At 38.9% G+C, this 19444-nt stretch overlaps 1 protein-coding gene across 3 annotated transcripts in view; it reads left to right on the forward strand.

Annotated features, from left to right (window-relative positions):
• The window catches only part of ZEB1 (zinc finger E-box binding homeobox 1), a 138798-nt gene extending 125191 nt beyond the window's left edge, over positions 1 to 13607 (forward strand). For all 3 annotated transcript variants that reach the window (XM_075144023.1, XM_075144024.1, XM_075144025.1), the window contains 4 exons: positions 4000 to 4105; positions 5605 to 7421; positions 8982 to 9162; positions 11110 to 13607. In XM_075144023.1, coding sequence (XP_075000124.1) covers positions 4000 to 4105; positions 5605 to 7421; positions 8982 to 9162; positions 11110 to 11672 — 2667 coding nt within the window. In that variant the 3' untranslated portion in view covers positions 11673 to 13607. The remainder of the gene's footprint in view (positions 1 to 3999; positions 4106 to 5604; positions 7422 to 8981; positions 9163 to 11109) is intronic.
• Positions 13608 to 19444: the final 5837 nt, after the last annotated feature.

Below are 19444 nucleotides of genomic sequence, written 5' to 3' on the forward strand. Positions count from 1 at the left end.
CTTCACATTCCCCACCAGCCCCTCCTTCTTGGTGAGAACAAGGCCCAGCATAGCACCTCTCCTCGTTGGTTCCTCCATCACTTGGAGAAGGAAGTTATTATCAACACATTCCAGGAACCTCCCAGATAGTTTATGCCCTGCCGTGTTGACCCTCCAACAGATATCGGGGTTGTTGAAGTCCCCATGAGGACCAGAGGTTGTGAATGTGAGACTGCTGCTATCTGTCTATAGAGGGCCTCATCCGCTCGGTCTTCCTGATCGAGTGGCCTGTAGCAGACCCCCACCAAAATGTCACCTGTCCCTGCCCTCCCATAAGCTGACCCATAAGCTCTCGGTCAGCTCCTCATCCATCCCCAGGCAGAGCTCCATACACTCTAGGTGGTCATTGACATAGAGGGCGACACCCCCTCCTCGTCTCCCCTGCTTGTCCTTCCTAAAGAGCCTGTATCCTTCCATTGCAACATTCCAGTCATAGGAGCCATCCCACCACATCTCCGTGATGCCAGTAAGTTCATAGCCCTGCAGGCATGCGCACGTCTCTAACTCCTCTTGTTTATTCCCCATGCTACGTGCATTTGCATAGAGGCATTTAAGTTGGGCCCCCCATGAAGCTGACTTATGGCTGGAGTGGCTGGAATTCCTTTGTGCTGCTCTTCAGGCGCTCTCCTGCTGACCTGTGATCCTTCTCCAGGCACTGGGCACCTATTGCTGGCACTGGCATCAAACTGGTAGGAGTGGGACGGATTGAGGTTCCCCTCCCCAGCAACTTTCTTTTAAAGTTTTTTATTCTTAAAGGACTTCACCTGGAAGTAGATTATTTGGAGACCTTTGTTAGCTGGTTAATGTCCAGCATGTGACAATTCTGTAACTGTTCTGTACAAGGAAGCAATGCGAAAGATCATTCCTAGTGTGTGAAGGCAGAGGAAGAGGTAGGTGCACACTGTGCCCCCTCGGGGGAGGGGGGAAGTGTGCCGAGCTGCGGCTACTTCTGCTCCCGCGGAGAGCGGAGAGCTGGGAGCCATCCTGCACCTTCTCCGTCATCCCTCCCTCCCCCCGTCCCCAGCGTCCCTCACGGCTCCCCTGGCTGCTCCTACACCGCTTAACGGTTGGTAGGAGGCAATGCTGCATATGTATCGCCTGCTTTCACACGTGAAGCACCAAATAAGATATTGAAGTATGAATAAGTGCTTCTTATATTTGTTTTATTTTTCTTCTGAACAATCTACAAAGCACTCATAGCTAGTCTGTTAACATTTCATATTGCTGTGGACGCTGCTGAGAAATGGCATTCTTGAAGACCATGTGGCTGTGAAAAAACACTGATGTACCTGTAATTCCCGTTCTCCAAATAACTTTTGAGGATTCCCATTAATTAGTTTCAGTTCTCTGGTGTGAAAAGAGGTGGACGTTAGTCCTGAGCACAGTAAATATTTGATGCAGGGATGTATTAGTGGCTAGTTACAGACCTTAATGCTGATGTTTCTTCTTTCAGTCCTTAAAGGAATGCAGAGGAGTATTCTTTGAATGCTGCAGTTCATTCTTTAATGAGCAGAAAACAGCAGTTATGTACCGTACGTTAAAAAATATATCACATATCAGAGGCACAACAAAATTTTGATTTAACAGTACTGAAAGAGGGAAAACCATGTGAATCTGAGAAAATTAAAGAGTATCAAAGATGGTAATTTAGAGAATAGAGTCATGATTTCTGAGTTAGTTTTGAAGAAGATCCTGGAGAGTGACCCTAAGGATGTTCCAGATTGATCAAAAAAAAAAAAAAGTATAGGAGAGACAGCAAGAAAGCTGAATAAAAAATTAGAGGTATAAGGAGGCAGGGCAAAATAGATGGAAACACTGCCTAGCAGAAAGTTCAAGGCAGCTTATAGCTACAACCAGGAAAACAGGAAAACTCATTAAAAATTTGATAAGCGAAATGTGGGCTTCCATGCCTTGGAAGCAGAACATTGAATTTTAAAGACTGGAGCAGAAACGTTTCTGGTAGATTGAATACATGCACTAATATTTAGTGTGAATATTTATGTATCCAGCATCTGCAGTAGATGTATATGCTGAGATCCTTTAACTTGTATAATCTCAAGTCAAAGAGTAGTAACTGATTCTCTGCAGGCTTAAGTAAATCCTGACACGGTCCTCTAGTCTCAGTGAAGTTGGATGTTTAAAGTGAAATGCAGCGAGTCAGGCACGATCATCTAGAACATCACTTCAAGGGACTTAGTTAAACAAAGCTGAAAAGCCATGTGGACTAGCAAAAGACAGCTGACAAACCCGGGAATAAGGGTCAAGTGCTAATCGGGATAAGTCAGAGTGGAGACCTCGCTGCAGAGCCTGGGAGGGGGTGCGAGGGAGCCCACTCGGAGGAGCAGTATCTGCTGAGAGGTGAAAACTGCAGCTTAACCAAATGCTTATCCCAAGGGAACTGCTGAATTAGAGTACTTGGAAGCAATTTAGATTATCTTGTTTCAATTTGTCTTCTGTTAGCATCTGTATCGTATAATGGAGGACAGGGTGTAGAACGGGGAGGGATGATAATTTGGACAGCATATCTCCTAGCAGAGCGCTCAGACTTTCATCCAGCAAACTGCGCGGCTGCAGGTTCTTCAGATCTAAAGGCATAAATCAGAACAGGAACATCATCCTGCCCTTTTATTCATCCCCGCTTCTCCAGCGCAGATCTCGGCCCCCAGCTGCCGTGTCTGCGCTCGGGGAATAGCCTCAGCACTCGGTGAGCGTCTGCTCCCAGCGCTGCCGACCGCAGTAGACCAGAATTAGGTGTAGGAGCTCCCCGCCACCGTTTCACACCCGAGGAAGTTAATGCATGCCAGCCGATTCGTGGTAGCTGCCCGTAGGCAGGCTGTTTCCCCAGAGTACATGAATAGCTCTATTAATAAGTTTATGAAAATACTTGCCCCGGTTACCAAAAATCTGCAGCTGCATCCAAATGGTGGTAGAGTATCTTTTTGCAGAGAGAGCTCTACTCAAAGAGGAGCTGCTGCTTTTTTAAATAAACAATTTGTTTGAACAGAAAAATTTCTAATTCCTCCATTTCGTGTTAGTAATCAGGCTGCTCCAACTTCTAATATGTGTGTAATTTTTGTCTTTAAAAATACACGTTTATAGATTTACTCAGTTTGTAATAAAATTATATATCTTGCATTACATATCACATTAATGCTACATATATTTACATGGCTTTCTTAGCTTTTGCTTTTTTTAAACTGGCACAACAATAAAGATAAATTAAAAATAATTTGGAGCTTAACAATAAATGCTCTCACAAGGCAAAATATAACAAAAATAACCACAGAGCTTCAATGCAAATAGTGAAGAGGTTTTATGTTGTGTACTTGGGAAATCCCTCAATCTTGTTATTTATTTTAATTTAGTTTTTTGCATTTATTTTGAGAATTAATTGTGACTGAGAGTGCCTTTGTTGTCACTGAGCCATCTTCTCTTGAGCAATCCTGTCGCATCATTACGTAGAGGAATCCAAGGCCAACAGTAAGCGCTGGAAGCATGTAAATGGAAAAATCAAGTCAACTGATTAAACTTTACACAGGCTTTTATGTGCTTTAATGTTTCTCTATCCTGCGTGACATATTCTGTGAGTGGTGGGCTTGGGGTTTTTCTTGGTTTTTTTGCTTTCACAAGTAGAATTAGCATGCATCCTGGAACTTCTTACTCACATAACGTGTCAGTGCAAGCTTGATCTGAAGTTAGAAGAAAGGGCAAATATATTTTGGGTTTGTTTTTTTTTTCTTTTTACTGTACCAGATTTATTCAGAAGATACACATAGCTCAGTTTTAACCTGACTTCTAATTTGTTTCTTTTTCATGCATAACGCATACCACCTTCAGTCTCTTAAAATTATGATTGATTCTTTTCAGTTTTGTATTGCATTTTCTCTGTTACAACGTGAAAATGCAAGATGTTTTTCCAACATGCTGTCCTATGCAATAATTATGAATTCTTTCTTACAGAGACATGTGACGCAGTCCAGTGGTAATCGAAAATTCAAGTGCACTGAATGTGGAAAAGCTTTTAAATATAAACATCATCTAAAGGAGCACCTACGAATCCACAGTGGTAAATACAGCAAACATTGAATTATATACTAATATTGCCATTTCTACTCTTTATAACTTCGATGTGATATCAGTCTTGTAAGTTTAAGTTTAAAATACTAGTGTTTTCCTTTTTCTTCCTCTGGGACTCTGTAAGCACTGACTGCAGCCTTCAACTAGCTGCAGGAAATACGTAGGATAACTCTAGAGGATTTACAGTGGCAGCTTAAGCTCTGACAGTTAAGGAGAACTTCACTTGTGGCAGAAGAAATGGGGCATCCTTCTGGTCCTTTTTCACTTGTCTGTTTTTTTCTCAATGTTTGCAGATCACTCAGCATGTTAGGAGCCTTGCTAGAAAATTTTAATTGATAATAATTGGGACTTAACAGCTATGCTTCCTACTGTCTGTGGCTGTGATTTTGTTAAAATACCATATTAAAATATTAAAATAGCCTCGGGACACAGGCTTGGAATTGCGATATACTGTCACAAAAGTTTCAATTTATAGGAAAAGTTCCAATTTGTAAGAAATTTAATATATAATATTATATATTAATATATAAGTAAAATGTGGTCACTGAAAAGAGATTCTCAATTTCTCTCTTCAACTCAAATTTACCCATTGACAGAAAGTCTGAAAACAAGGTTTTAGGCCATCTTTTCCTTTCTTATCAGTTGCTCAGCCATGATAACAGCAATTAAGAGCACCTCACTTAGAAGTCCTCTCTCAGCAAACATAATTTTATTTCCAGAGGGTAGTGGCACTGTGCCTGTGAGTGAGAAATCCTCAGTCAATGTGCTTTTCAATTTGAAGCAAACCAGCTATTTCAGCTCATTCCTTTTCCTCTGTAGCACAGATCCCCTGAAAAGCCAACTCTGGCTATGGGTGTAACAATTGCATAGTTGTGTGCATCTTCCTGGCAATTTAACCCGACGTTCATCTCTGAAGGCAAACATAAATCTGTCTTGGGCACGTGTCTCGTTTCCCTTTACTTAAACTTTGCCTGTTTTTATTCAGCTGATGAGTATTGTAAGAAGATACGTATATGTTGTATTTGAGTCTCCCACAATAAAATGTGCATAGCTACTTATATAATTATGACTTGCATTTATGGCATTTATATTTTTTCTTTGGTTAATCATATTCTATTTTTTTTCCATTCTGAAGTTAGTAGTGGTACTACTTGAATGGAGTTTAATGAAATCTGCAAGTATCCTACAGGCTCATTTATGTGATATGTAGACCGTTACTGGGAAATGCTGGAATGTATCATGATCATGTGGGCTCCATCCTATATCTACTAGTGGATCACAAACTTATTAAAGGATGCTAGGATCAGAGCTATAGATGACATAATTACTCTTACTGTTCAGTTCACTGTATAAGATGTTTTTTTCCCTAGGACTCTTTGAGAGGTCTTCTTGATGTATTCTTTTCTAGTTACTATTGCTTGATGAAGTTACGCTGTAGCCTAGTAAACTGTTGCATATGCCTTTTTTCTTCTTTTTTTTTGCCTGTAGGAGAGAAGCCATATGAGTGCCCAAACTGCAAGAAACGTTTTTCCCATTCTGGTTCATACAGTTCACACATAAGCAGTAAGAAGTGTATTGGTTTGATGCCCGTGAATGGTAGAGCCCGGTCAGGGCTCAAGACGTCTCAGTGCTCCTCCCCTTCCCTTTCTGCATCACCAGGTAGCCCAGCAAGACCACAGATACGACAAAAGATAGAAAATAAACCCTTGCAAGAGCAACTTCCTGTTAACCAAATTAAAACTGAACCTGTGGATTATGAATTCAAGCCCATAGTGGTTGCTTCAGGAATTAATTGTTCAACCCCTTTGCAGAATGGGGTTTTTAGTGGTGGTAGCCCATTGCAGGCAACCAGTTCTCCTCAGGGTGTGGTGCAAGCTGTTGTTCTACCAACAGTAGGTCTGGTGTCTCCCATAAGCATCAACTTAAGTGACATTCAAAATGTACTTAAAGTGGCAGTGGATGGTAATGTAATAAGGCAAGTATTGGAAAACAATCATGCTAATCTTGCATCCAAAGAACAAGAAACAATCAGCAATGCATCTATACAACAAGCTGGCCATTCCCTCATTTCAGCTATCAGTCTTCCTTTGGTTGACCAAGATGGGACAACCAAAATTATCATCAACTACAGCTTGGAGCAGCCAAGTCAACTTCAGGTTGTTCCACAAAATCTAAAAAAAGAAAACTCTGCTCCTACAAATAGTTGCAAAAATGAAAAATTACCGGAAGATCTTACGGTGAAGTCTGAGAAAGATAAGAACTTTGAAGGAGAGACCAATGATAGCACTTGTCTTCTTTGTGATGACTGTCCAGGAGATCTTAATGCACTTCAAGAATTAAAGCACTATGAAACGAAAAATCCTCCTCAGCTTCCTCAGCCCAGTGGAACAGAAGCTGAGAAGCCCGACTCCCCTGTCCCATCAGAAACTGGGGAGAACAACTTATCTCCTGGTCAGCCACCTTTAAAGAACCTTCTATCGCTCCTAAAAGCTTATTATGCATTAAATGCACAACCAAGCGGTGAAGAGCTTTCAAAAATAGCTGATTCAGTAAACCTACCACTGGATGTGGTAAAAAAGTGGTTTGAAAAAATGCAAGCTGGACAAATTTCTGTGCAGTCTTCTGGACCATCGTCTCCTGAACAAGTTAAATTAAGCAGTCCCGCAGATAATGATGATCAAGCAGCAACTACAAATGTGAGCGAACCCCAGAACAGCACAAATAATTCACAAAATTCGCAAAATCACAATACAACAAAATCTCAGACTTTACCAGGGGGATCAACTCTGAATGGTTCACGCAGTAGCACCCCATCCCCATCGCCACTAAACCTTTCTTCATCAAGAAATTCACAGGGTTATACGTACACAGCAGAGGGTGTACAAGAAGAGCCACAAATTGAACCTCTTGACCTTTCGCTACCAAAGCAACATGGAGAACTATTGGAAAGATCTACCATAACTAGTGTTTACCAGAACAGTGTTTATTCTGTCCAAGAAGAACCTTTGAACTTAACTTGTGCAAAAAAAGAACCACAAAAGGACAACAGTATTACAGACTCTGATCCTATTGTAAATGTAATCCCACCAAGTGCCAATCCCATAAATATTGCTATACCTACAGTCACTGCCCAGTTACCTACAATTGTTGCCATTGCTGACCAGAACAGTGTTCCATGCTTGAGAGCTCTCGCTGCCAATAAGCAAACCATTTTGATTCCACAGGTGGCTTATACATACTCTACTACAGTTAGTCCTGCAGTTCAAGAAACACCACCAAAACACACCCAAGCCAACGGAAATCAGGTACTTCAGTCCCTGCATTCCTGTGTGTTGTGTATGACGTATTCATTCTGTATCCATGCTGAACTAACAGAAAGCTGTCAAGATAAATAAAATAAAATGTAAATAGAAGCTATCAGGTTTATTCAGCTTGATTGTTAATGGGTAATAGATGTTACTGTTAAGTCCTCTGCAAAGCTAGCTAGCTCAGGCAGCTTGAGTCCAGACTGACAGAAACTATATAGTTCTGTGCGTGGACAAGTCAGTTCTTCACTATGTTCGGTCATTCAGAAGTGTCTTCTAGGACATTAGCACTCAGTATTTTAAAGACAGTTTAATTCTCCTGATCAAAAAGCAAAGTAAGGCCATGGCTTGTGTTTCTTGCTGGCTCCATACCTCCTCTTTCCCCACATCCAGAAGATAAACTATTTGGAACTTCTGGCTACTCCCTTCACACTGCTCTGCTTTGTTGGCTTGCAGAGCAGCTGAATTCATCTTACACCATAACGGCACTTTAAACAAAATTCAGATGTTCTCGACTGAAATTCAGGCAGGTATTTACCTTCATCTGCCATTCCTGTATCCTGCCTTGTTCCTCCCTGGGTACACCCAGATGCGATCTAATCGGAGTCAGTCCTGCTGAGACACACCTGTGCACGTTGAGGTAGGGACAGAGCAGAACAGACAAGTGGCTTGCGTAAAGACTGAGCATTTCTAATTAAGTCTTAGAAATTTGGCTGTTCAGCATTTTAGGCAGGCTTCTGCATAGCCAGAGACTGAGGAGCCTTGAAGAGTTACAAGGTTGCTTATATGTTGAAGTTTATGAGGCAGATGACATTTCAGGTAGCTATTACGTACATTTTTATATTCAGATTTGATAATATAAGATAAAAGTAATTCTGTGTGTAGTGATACTGCTGATATCAGTAGAAAATACTGTGCTTCTTACAGGTGAGCTTCACTTGAAATACTTAGACTACAGTTATGATTTTTAAAAACTTTTTATTAATTAAACATTTGAAATCCCCCAGATTTTGGGTTAAGTAGGATTTGTGGTAGTTTTATGAGGAAGAGGGTAGTCAATATGCAAATTCAAATGATAACTTAAATAGCTTTTTGTGAAAACTTCATCAAAAACTACAGTCTTAACTTCCATAAAATCCACAAGGTAGCAAAATGTGAGTGACAAACATTAGTTGAAAAAGCAGTTAGATATCGAATTTGCTCTTCCAACTTACTGAGGTACTTTACAGGTCTGTAATCTTCTTTTCCTTCCTAACATTGCATTTATTTTACGGGCCCTAAAACATGATGTGTCAGTGTAGCTTAGACCTGGCCAGCAGTCAAATTTGGATGTGATTAAAGTCAGTCCCAGTGGGAATTCTGCATCTGTATGGTGGCAGGGACTGCAAAGCAGAGCGATGCAGTGGAAGATTTTTTTGACTCTGTAAGTCTAAACAATTTTGTTTGGCTGTTACAGATTTGAATGAAAATAACAGTGCAGCTTCAGCTTATATTTAAAAATTGTGTGCTGCATCAGTGCATTTTTTATTGAACTCAACCTTTTTCATAATTTTTCTTAAGGATGAAAGGCAAGACACTAGCTCAGAAGGAGTATCAAATGTAGAAGATCAAAATGATTCTGATTCAACACCCCCAAAGAAAAAGATGAGAAAGACAGAGAATGGGATGTACGCATGTGATTTATGTGACAAAATATTCCAGAAGAGCAGCTCGTTATTGAGACATAAGTATGAACACACAGGTATGTACTAGGAAAAGCAGTTTCAGATCATTATTTCATTTGTAGTGTGTAACTGATAATCTCAACTGGAATCCAGTTCTCGGAAAGTGTAGGGAAGTGTAATAGTCCTTCTTCTCACCTGTGCTGAGCTCTCTTTAGAAACCTATTTTTTGTATATTTGTTTGATAGAACTGCAATTCTATGTTTCTTTAAATTTGTAAGACCTAACCTTGAATAGAAAGGGGGGGGGGCAGTTCTTCCATCTGGCTCATGGACAGTCCACAGCCTGTAATCAAGGATGTATTAATTCTAATTTACCTTGCCTGGTTATAAATCAAGAAAAATTAAAAATTAAAATTATAAATTAAGAAAAAGAATCATGTCTGTGTATGATACTTTACATGAAAGGCAGTGTATCTATGTAGCATGAAGGATTTTCAAATTGAGCCACTTTGGTAATTGTCTGAAGTTAACAGCCGTTCATTAGGCATGGAATCTAACCCCAAAAGAACACCCTTTTAGCTTTGATTTTTATTTTTAATTTCCTTTTGGCTCCAGCTCTGATATCTTTAGTCTTTTTTTTCATAACTGTTGCTCTCTTATTTCTTCTGTGATGTCTGCAAAAAAAATTTCTTTTTTTTATTGGCTAGGTGCCTATATTATATTTCTGCATATTAATGTTTTAATTTAATCTCACATATCAAATTAAAAAGATAAAAAGTTCCCTTATGTCTTTACCACTTGATCAAGTTTGTCAAGTTGTATTCGTTAAGACTATCTATTTTCATACCTTTCCTGTCCTGAGACTCTTTTAACTCCTCCTTTTCATAACACAATTGTTCTTTCCATTATATTTTTAAATTAAGTGCAGTGTTCAGAGTCATAGAATCATAGAATCACAGAATCGTTTAGGTTGGAAAAGACCCTTAAGATCATTGAGTCCAACCGTTAACGTAGCACTGCCAAGGCCACCACTAAACCATGTCCCTAAGCACCACATCTACACATCTTTTAAATACCTCCAGGGATGGTGACTCCACCACTTCCCTGGGCAGCCTGTTCCAATGCTTGACAACCCTTTCGTTGAGGAAATTTTTCCCAATATCCAATCTAAACCTCCCCTGGAGCAACCTGAGGCCATTTCCTCTTGTCCTATCGCTTGTTACTTGGGAGAAGAGACCAACACCTCGCTGCTTGTTTGGCAGAAGTTGACATCGATATAGCGTGACCAAAAAACTGCTGTCTTACTGTCTGTATCTTTTATGTCTAGGCTGACACTGCAAAGTTGTTTTGCATAACAACTTAGAGTGTTGAAAGCAAAATAACGTTACGAGGCTCGTGCCACGTTTATAAGAAACTCTAAAGACAAGGCAACAAAGCAGAAAGCTGGAAAACAGAGCAGAAAGAGAACTAAGAGAAACAAAGCAGATTTTTCTAGTTAATACATGGGTAGCCAGCAAGTTTTGTACATAAGGCACTTACCTGTGCCAACCTAGATTTTAGAATGATTTTCCTTTTACCTATAACATGGAGGAAGGACTTGGTGCACAAAAACCAACGTAAAAGCTTATTTGATTTAAAATTTCCATCAATATAGAAAAGTTAAAATGTTTCTGAGTCGAAATAATATTTGCTGCAAGAAAAATGTCTCCTTTTCTAATTTACATATATTCGCACTTTTTTTGTGCTAAAAGTTACATCTGAGAATCTGTTTATCCTTTTATGTTCAGTTTTCCTAAAAAACTTACAAATTACCCTTGTAATTGTGACAATGTACCCTTGCACCCTTGTCCTTTGGGCTCAGGTGAGAAACCCGGGCTGAGAATGTGTGGAGGAGAACGTCTTGTTAAATAAAACTATTAATTGTTGGTAATACGTTCACCAACAGCATTTTATAATGAAAATAGCAGTATATGTTTTTAAAACTTCAGTTACAAGATGTCCAATTGTTTGTGCTTTATTTTGTAGGTAAAAGACCTCACGAGTGTGGAATCTGTAAAAAAGCATTTAAACACAAACACCATTTGATCGAACACATGCGACTGCATTCTGGGGAAAAACCCTACCAATGTGACAAATGTGGAAAGCGGTTTTCGCACTCGGGGTCCTACTCTCAACACATGAATCATCGCTACTCCTATTGCAAAAGAGAGGCAGAAGAGCGTGACAGCACAGAACAGGAGGAGGCAGGCCAGGGGGTCCTCAATAACGAGCATGCTGGTGCCAGGGCATCTCCATCGCAGATCGACTCGGATGAGAGGGAGAGTCTAACCAGGGAAGAAGAGGAAGACAGTGAAAAAGAGGAAGAGGAGGAGGAAGAAAAAGAGGTAGAAGGACTTCAGGAAGAAAAAGAATGTAGAAAACTACAAGACGTAGAGGATGAAGAAGAAGAAGAAGAAGAAGAAGAAGAAGAAGAAGAAGAAGGGAAAACTGAAGGTAACAAGAATGATGAAGTTGTAAATCAAGCAAGCAATGCAGAACCAGAAGTTATACAGAATAATGGGCAGGTGTCGGAAGAAGAAAACAAATAAAGCTTAAATGATAGTTTTTTCTATAAGGAAAAAAAAATTGGTAATGAAGTTCATTCTATATTATACATGCTTTTCGTGGAAACACAGTAACCTGCATACTGTGATTTCTGTTCACTACTGTGTAAAAAAATATATATATAAAAAAAATGAAAGAAAAAAAAAAAGAAATCCAGGTGTGCCTGAACCTCAAACTTAGTAATTTTTCACACAGTTTTCAAAGTTAGGAACAAGTTTATAACATGAAGCAGATTAGAAAAATACAGTGACTCTGGAAGCAAAGATTTAACAGGTTGTGGGAAACCCGATTTATTAGACAAGCATCTGGCATTGTTTGTTTTATCAGTATTAATTTTCATTCTTAAGTTGATTAATTTTTAAGCTGTACAATTGGGAGAGATTTATATGATTTTTTTTTTTTTATGGTAAAACATTTCCTAAATCCGCTTCAGTATTTTCTTATGTTTGAAAATGTGAGAACTTCTGCACTACAAAATTCCCTTTTGCAGAAACCTGTAATGCAGTTGCAAACAGTGCTTGGCTACCTTTGTAAATTCAACCTAGAAGGTAGCGGTTTATGACATTAGATGTTGTAGTAGAGCATATTATCATTTAAAGTGTATTGTTAGCCTTAAGAAAGCAGATGATAGAAGAACTGAAGTTTCTTACTCATGTGATTAAAAATGTAGTTGAAAAGATTGTCGTTGAGTTCTGATTGCAGGGACTAACAGTGTTAATACTGGTAAGGACAGCAAAGTCGTTAAAATCAGTGTTTGTAATTGTGTTTTGAGTATGTAGTAACAATATGAAGGATATGATATGAAGCTTTGTATCTCCTTTGGCCTTATGCAAGACCTGTGTGCTGTAAGTGCCATTTATCAGTATTATAAAGGCTCTAAGCAGCCTTTATCCAATGCGTGGCCTACAATAACTAGCATTTGTTGATTTGTATCAAACTTCTAAACTAATCATGGGGAAAAAAACACTCAGCCATCAGAGAAGTAAGAACACTGGTATATTTCATTATTTAATTATTTGGTGGTATTTTGGGTTAATACCTGACTTGCAGAATTTCTCTACAATAATTACAAGGGAAATTTTCTAATCTGCTTTATTGCTTTATTGGTTTACTTTAATTTCAGACACATACATGACATGTTATCTGGCTCATAAGTATTTTCAAATGTTAGTTATTATGGACCCCATTTATTAACAATGTTAGCTGATTTTTACCTATCAGTATTATTTTATTTCTTTTAGTTTATAGATCTGTGCAACATTTTGTACTGTATGTCTTCAAACCTGGCAGTATTAATACCCTTCTTACTGACATATGTACCTTTTTAGTTTTAGAAAACTTTTATATTTATGTGTCTTATTTTTATATTTCTTTATTTATTACACAGTGTAGTGTATAATACTGTAGTTTGTATTAATACAATAATATATTTTAGTATGAAAATTTGGAAAGTTGATAAGATTTAAAGTAGAGATGCAATCGGTTCTCTTGCATTGAGATTTGATTTAACAGTGTTATGTTAACATTTATACTTGCCTTGGACTGTAGAACAGAAGAATTAAAATGGGAATGTATTAATTTTACAATTGCAATCAATTCATTTTACCTTTACCCAGTTTTTAATATAAAGCTCTTAAATTTTGAAATTCACTGTGTGACTAATAGCATGATGCTCTGCAGTTTTATTAAGAAATTAGTCTAACCATAAAACTCTCATTTCCTTAGTAAGCCAAATTAGAATAATCTTATAAACAGTGTTGGGAACAATGTTTAACATTTTTGTGCCAATTTGTTCCTGTATTCATGTATGTATGTTACAAATCTGAAACTTCATTTTTAAGTTCCTTGTTACATCATGGTCATTTTCTAGTTTTTTACCAGACTCCCCATCTCACAATAAAATGCGTCAACAAGTCTGACTTACTGTCATTATTCTGGTAATTTAGAAAATGGTTTTAAATTATTTCTATGAGCTGTTATTCGGTTCCTGCTTCAGTGTCGATACTCAGTTTCAATTGTCTGTAAGAAGCACGTAAGTGAAAGAAGGGGTTGACTGTGTGCAGGCAAAAGGATTGCCATATGAGTTGATTGATTTGCCAACGTTAGTAGAACAACTGAGTTTTCAAAAAGTTTTCATGTGGTTTTTTCTCTTGTGTCTATCTAATATACAGTTCAATGCTCTCTCTTTCAATAAGAATGCTTTTAAAGGAAGTAAGTCTGTAACAGTTTTCTTGATTTAGCAATAAGCTAGTGCAAAGGTTGACAGATATATTGCTGTTGAACTTTCCAAAGATTCGGTGCCAACATTGCAGATATATATGATTTCAGTAATGAAAGTATGAAGGCTTGAAAGTTGTATTACATATGCATGTTTACAATGTTTTGCAGTTTAAGCAAAGTTTAGAGGCTGTTCTTTAAGCGAAGTTCTGTTCTTTAACGATCCCTAAAAGGGGATTTCAGTTATTAATTTTTTGGTTTTTACCCAAACATCATATAAGTTATTTTATATTCACATGTCTAAGTTTTGAATAATTCTCAATCTTATTATCTCAACATTAATACATACAAAACATTTATCCCATATATTAATAGTTTTACTTTGTCCGTATTTTGCTGTACAGTATACCAAATATTGCACTTTTAAGTGGACTGAGCTCCTAACTCAGTAGTGTATCATTGAGGTAAACATGAGAAAGCTGTTTTGAAAAAAATAACCGTTTATATTGCATCAATAATGTTGCCTTGTAATTATTATCATAACAGAACCGATCAGGTAGTTCAGGTTTTCTCGCAGGTAAAAGTGGCTCTGCTGTGTTCTAGGTAATGAAACACACCTTTCTGAAACTATTTTAAGATTTTTCTCATTTTTCACAATCCAGGAACATCTTACTTGTCTATAGTAATAAACTCAGTGAGACATTTGTTGAAAATGGGATGGAAATAATATTTTGCTGTCTTTAGTAATAGAGCAAAGAATTTGAATAAATCCAAGGTTACTCACGTAAGTGACAGCTGCAGGTGAAAGGCCAGTAACTTTGATTTCCAACACCTTAAATGAAGCAAGAGAAAACTATGCCTGGATAGAGAGCAAAGTCCAAGCAATTTTGATTCAGGAAATGTCATCGGTTTTCAGGAGAAAATTTATATTCATTACTTAAGCTATGAAACCATTATTAACATTTTTATCTTCAAAATGGATTGGTGTATTGAATTTTGCATCTGTTAAGCTCAGAGATGTCCGTGATGTTTGTGATCTAATAACATCATTTATTACCCATTTGAAAAACACAAAAACTGTGATGCATCTTCATTTAGCGGAGTAAACTCAGCTGGAACGAAGAGGTGCTTGGGAGACGCAGGCTTTATTCCCAGCCCGCGGGTGAGAGGCCTGCAGCACCGATAGCTGTGCAGTGGGGAGGCAGCCAGGCAGCTGTGACCGAGTCCCCCAGGGTACCAGAAGCAGCCCAGCTGCTGCCCCATGGACCTTCTCCGTAAGTTAATGGCAAGGCAGTTTCAAGGAGGGTAAGTTTCACGCATGAAAAAAGTGAAAGCAAAGGTATAAAGCCTTTGCATTCTGTCCTTTAAAGATAAATAAAAGTTGGAAAAGAGCAGTAAAAATGGAGTGTAGTTTTAATAAAACTTCACTGTCCTGTGACCTCTTCTTTGGTCAGAAGACGAAAAGTACTTCAGTTGCCCTGTGTGCCCAGGCTGCTGTCTGTGCCTGCTGCTTCCTCGTGCTCACCATGCATGGCTCATCTTAGCTAAACAATCAGGGGACAGGGGACAGTGACCCGTCCAGACTGACAAAAAGAAAAGTGTCCTTTGAATGCAGCACGGGACAGAGCACAGACCCGAGACTGGTGTTCTGGTTTTGGTTCTGCTGTTGACCTATTTTATGACTCCCGAATATAATTGATTGCTATGTTTCAAAATCACAGTTACAGTTGCAAAATTTTGACAGTGGTATGTCCTCTTTTATCAGGTAATTTGAGAACAGGAAAAATATTACAGAATAACTATAGGAAGAATGTTACAGAAGAAGTAAATATTAAGTTTCGTGCTCTGGGATGGGGAATACCCATCTGAGATCCTGAGCAAAGAGGAGCAGAAAGAGGAACTTGAGGCTACAGAGAATACTAGAAGATATGTTGAAGAGAAGTAACTGCTTTCTCCTCTTTCAATAGTATTCGTATGGCATCCCAGTGGTGATTCTGGTGGCATTCTCTCAAATTCTCCGTAGCCACATTGCTGTCTACTTGCCAGTTTTCTGGAGCAGCCTATCCATATGTGTAATTGGTAACGTAGCAATGCTCAGCAATGCTGTGTGTATGAGCTTGAAAGTTTTTTTGAAAATGGTATTGAATTACAAATAATCAGATAAATTAATGGATACTAAAAAAAGAAATCAGGAAGTTTTGATAGTTTGGCTAATCTCAGAGCGCCAGTGTCAATATCTATTTTAAATTTTAGCAGAAGATAAATGCACGATGGCATATCAACCCAGAATGCTATATAGTTTCCCTAAAAGGCACTATTCTTCAGACAGATTGAGTAAAAATTGCTTAAACTGGCAACAAGTGTTGTGTTTGCACTCTTTGAGTAAAATTATTCTAATGCAATTATTGCAGGTAAACCCACAGTCGGTGGCTGTACAAGCAGCAATTTACTGATATTTGTAGTGGCAAAGTGTGCCTGGGATGGTGGTGGCCACAAGCCTCGGTGGCAACTTGAAAGCAAAGCCATGTGCAGAGAGAAAATATGACACTACTAAAAGCACAGGTTTTGGCACAGCAAAATGCTACATTGGGGCTTTTATCATCAAAGCGATGAAAGATCAGGAGTTCACACTCCAAAGCAACATCGAAGTCTATAGCGGAGAAATGAAAATACTTCCTAGTGTACAGAAGAGCATTAGAGGTGAAGGTAATGATTTCAGGATGAGAAAAGTCCATTTTGCTCATGGAGTCTGCAGTGAAGATAGAGGATGGCTTTTGAGCGGAGGAGGAGGAGAGAGGAAAGAGCTTAATCTGTGCTGTCTTGAGCACCTCTTGAAAGGGTGTTCTTTTTAATTTATTTACTACCAGTGTCTAAGTCCCTGCACAATTCTTTGCTTGGATAGAGGTTTTGTTGTATGTTTTGCAATTCACATTCTGGTACTTAAACACTAAAGTATTTTTTTTCTCTTTCCTTGGCAGAATAGCTTGTTTAATTAATAGAATAATCTCTAAATTTCATAATGGAAATTCAGTATTAGAGTATCTTTCGAGACTGTATTTTATCAGTTCTAATGATATTTGCACAGTTTGATTTTCACAAAAAAAAGAATACAAAAGGGTTATGATGATCAAATTAACTCGTAAAAGTGATCAAGTATTTACAACTTTTGTTTTATCCCTCTGCTCTTTCATGACCTCTGGTCACGAATCTATCACAGAGTCTTCTTAATTGTGTGTATTTATGCCTATCATACACATTGTATATGTGTTGTCTCTAGGGGAAACAATATATTATGATCTATTTCATTGCGTTCACAAAAAAAAAAAATATCTGCTCTTCTTTTAAACTGTAATCAGAAAATAAACTGATAGTTGGGATTAAACATGAAATGTGCTGATGTCAGGAGCACTTTTGTGGCAAAGTTTTTCGTGGTAGCATGCAGAATGTGAAAGTCATGTAGTATTAATCTACAAGTAGGTAAAATTCTCCAAGGCCATACCTCTACGCTAGCAGATCCCCAAAAAGATCTTTAAAAATTATGAGGACAATGGTAAGTAATCTTTAAAATCAATATATTGAGAATGCCATTTTGGTCTTTCTGGTGAGTCTCAAGTTCTCTGATTCTGCTTTTAGATTTTAACATTTCTGTATTGGGTACTGTCCTTGGGTTTTGCTCATCTTTGTGTAAACTAGGGTTTGTGTAATAAACATGAGATTTGCATTGCGTGTTAATCCAGGAATTAAGGGGATAAATGTGTTAAACCCCAAAAAACCTGAAATACACCTACACTAACTTTGTGTCTTTCCTCATGAGTTTGTGTTCCTCTTTTACCTGGAAAGTCTGCTCACTTTTAGCAGACCCTGGGCCCAAAGACAGACCACAAGTCTGACAGCACTTTTTACGACTGGGTCCTCTTTCCATCCCTTACTGCTCAGGAGCTCTCTCTTTGGGCCAAATCCTGCATGACTGTTGATGGATATCACTGGAACCCTTGAATTCTGTGAACATTTCTAAATTTTTAATGACTGGTAAGCTATTGCAAAGGTGTAGAGGGAGCATTTTGCTCTTTTCAGTGTGCAAGAATAAAATCTGTTGGGCCAAATTGTTCAAAGCTGGACCGAATTGTTCAAGAAATAAGTTCATTGGAAAATCATGCAAAATTCTGAAAATAACAAGGGCATCCAACAGGTTTGTAAGGTTATGTCGCTATACACAAAAAGGGTACTCTGAATTTTTTTCCCTCCCTCAATCAAATCAACCCAATAATGGGAAAACACTTATGTGGACAGCGGTCCTTGGTTCCTTTTGCTCAGGCTAAACATAGTGCTGCCACTGGTCTCCTCCAAAACAGGAGCTGAACAGCTGTCTCACTTGTACGTACTTCATTTTGAGTCCTTGTGAGCAGTAAGTGTCGGAGTGAGGGGGAGGAAGGTTTAACCCTTCTGATGGTTGGAGCTGGTTGATGCTGCCAGCAGCACTTTTCCGCGAGCTGCTGCTGCTGCCAGCGGCCTGGGAGTGTTTGAAGTGGTCATGGTTACAGCATGACCAGGTCAAATGATCTCAGCTGTGGTTGCAGAGATAACAGGGGCTTCAATCAAGACAAGCTGAGTATGGTGACCTCAAGTCAGCTTTCTTCCCCATTTAGACAGCTCTAAAGAATTCCTCTGGCAGGAGCCAGCAACTGTGCTTTGGAGGAGCTGCTAGCCTGCATCACCTGAGGCCGGAGAACAGCCACCCCTCAGTCTGTAAATCATAAATTCTTGAGAGTAGTGATTCGTGTTCCCCAAAACATGGCATTGTCTTTAGAATCTTTTTTTTATCTTTTTAATCAGGCTTCTTCTTACTGGCATTCTGGTCTCCAAGACAATGTGTTGTGTCAAGTGCTTTTAAAACGTCCTGAAGCTTAGTAAGAGACACTCTATAAACCAAGGAACAAGAAATCCTACCATTTGCACTTGTGATGAGTGTTATCACAATTTCTGTATCTTTTCCAACCCTGATTATGAGGCCAGCTTTCCTGGCTTAGGGAAAAAACAGGTAAAAAAAAAAATTATGAATGATAATACAGCTTGCACAAGGTTATTCAGGCAGAGCTGGGAACAGAACTGAGGTCTCTAACATGGGCAAACCATCTACTTTTTACTTTAGCATGCAGTTTTTTCTGAAAGAATATGGCAAATGAAGCGTTTCTGTGATTTTCAGTGGAAACTGGCCCTTTAGCAGCTACACTGCTTGACAAGCTTATCCTACTACGCTGCCATCAAGAGGCCTGGTCTTCAGCTCAAGCAGCAAAGACTCAGACTTTGCATACAATAAGAGTATCTTATTCAGGGCCAGCAGATGCCAAAAAAGGGCTGGTGGGACATTTGGCTAGGTGGTTGGTTGCCACTAGCAATTTACTTCCAGAACTGTTTCCAGAAACCCGTAATCTTCGTGCCCCGTTGCTCCCTGCTGCTGCTGGGTCCGCTGCTACAAGCAAAGTGGGGAGTGCGCTGCCCGTCTGGAGGGGAGCGCAGGTTCTGCCGGTGACCCTTATGG

The sequence above is a fragment of the Calonectris borealis genome, chromosome 2 (genome assembly GCF_964195595.1).
Source record: "Calonectris borealis chromosome 2, bCalBor7.hap1.2, whole genome shotgun sequence".
Lineage (NCBI taxonomy): Eukaryota > Metazoa > Chordata > Aves > Procellariiformes > Procellariidae > Calonectris > Calonectris borealis.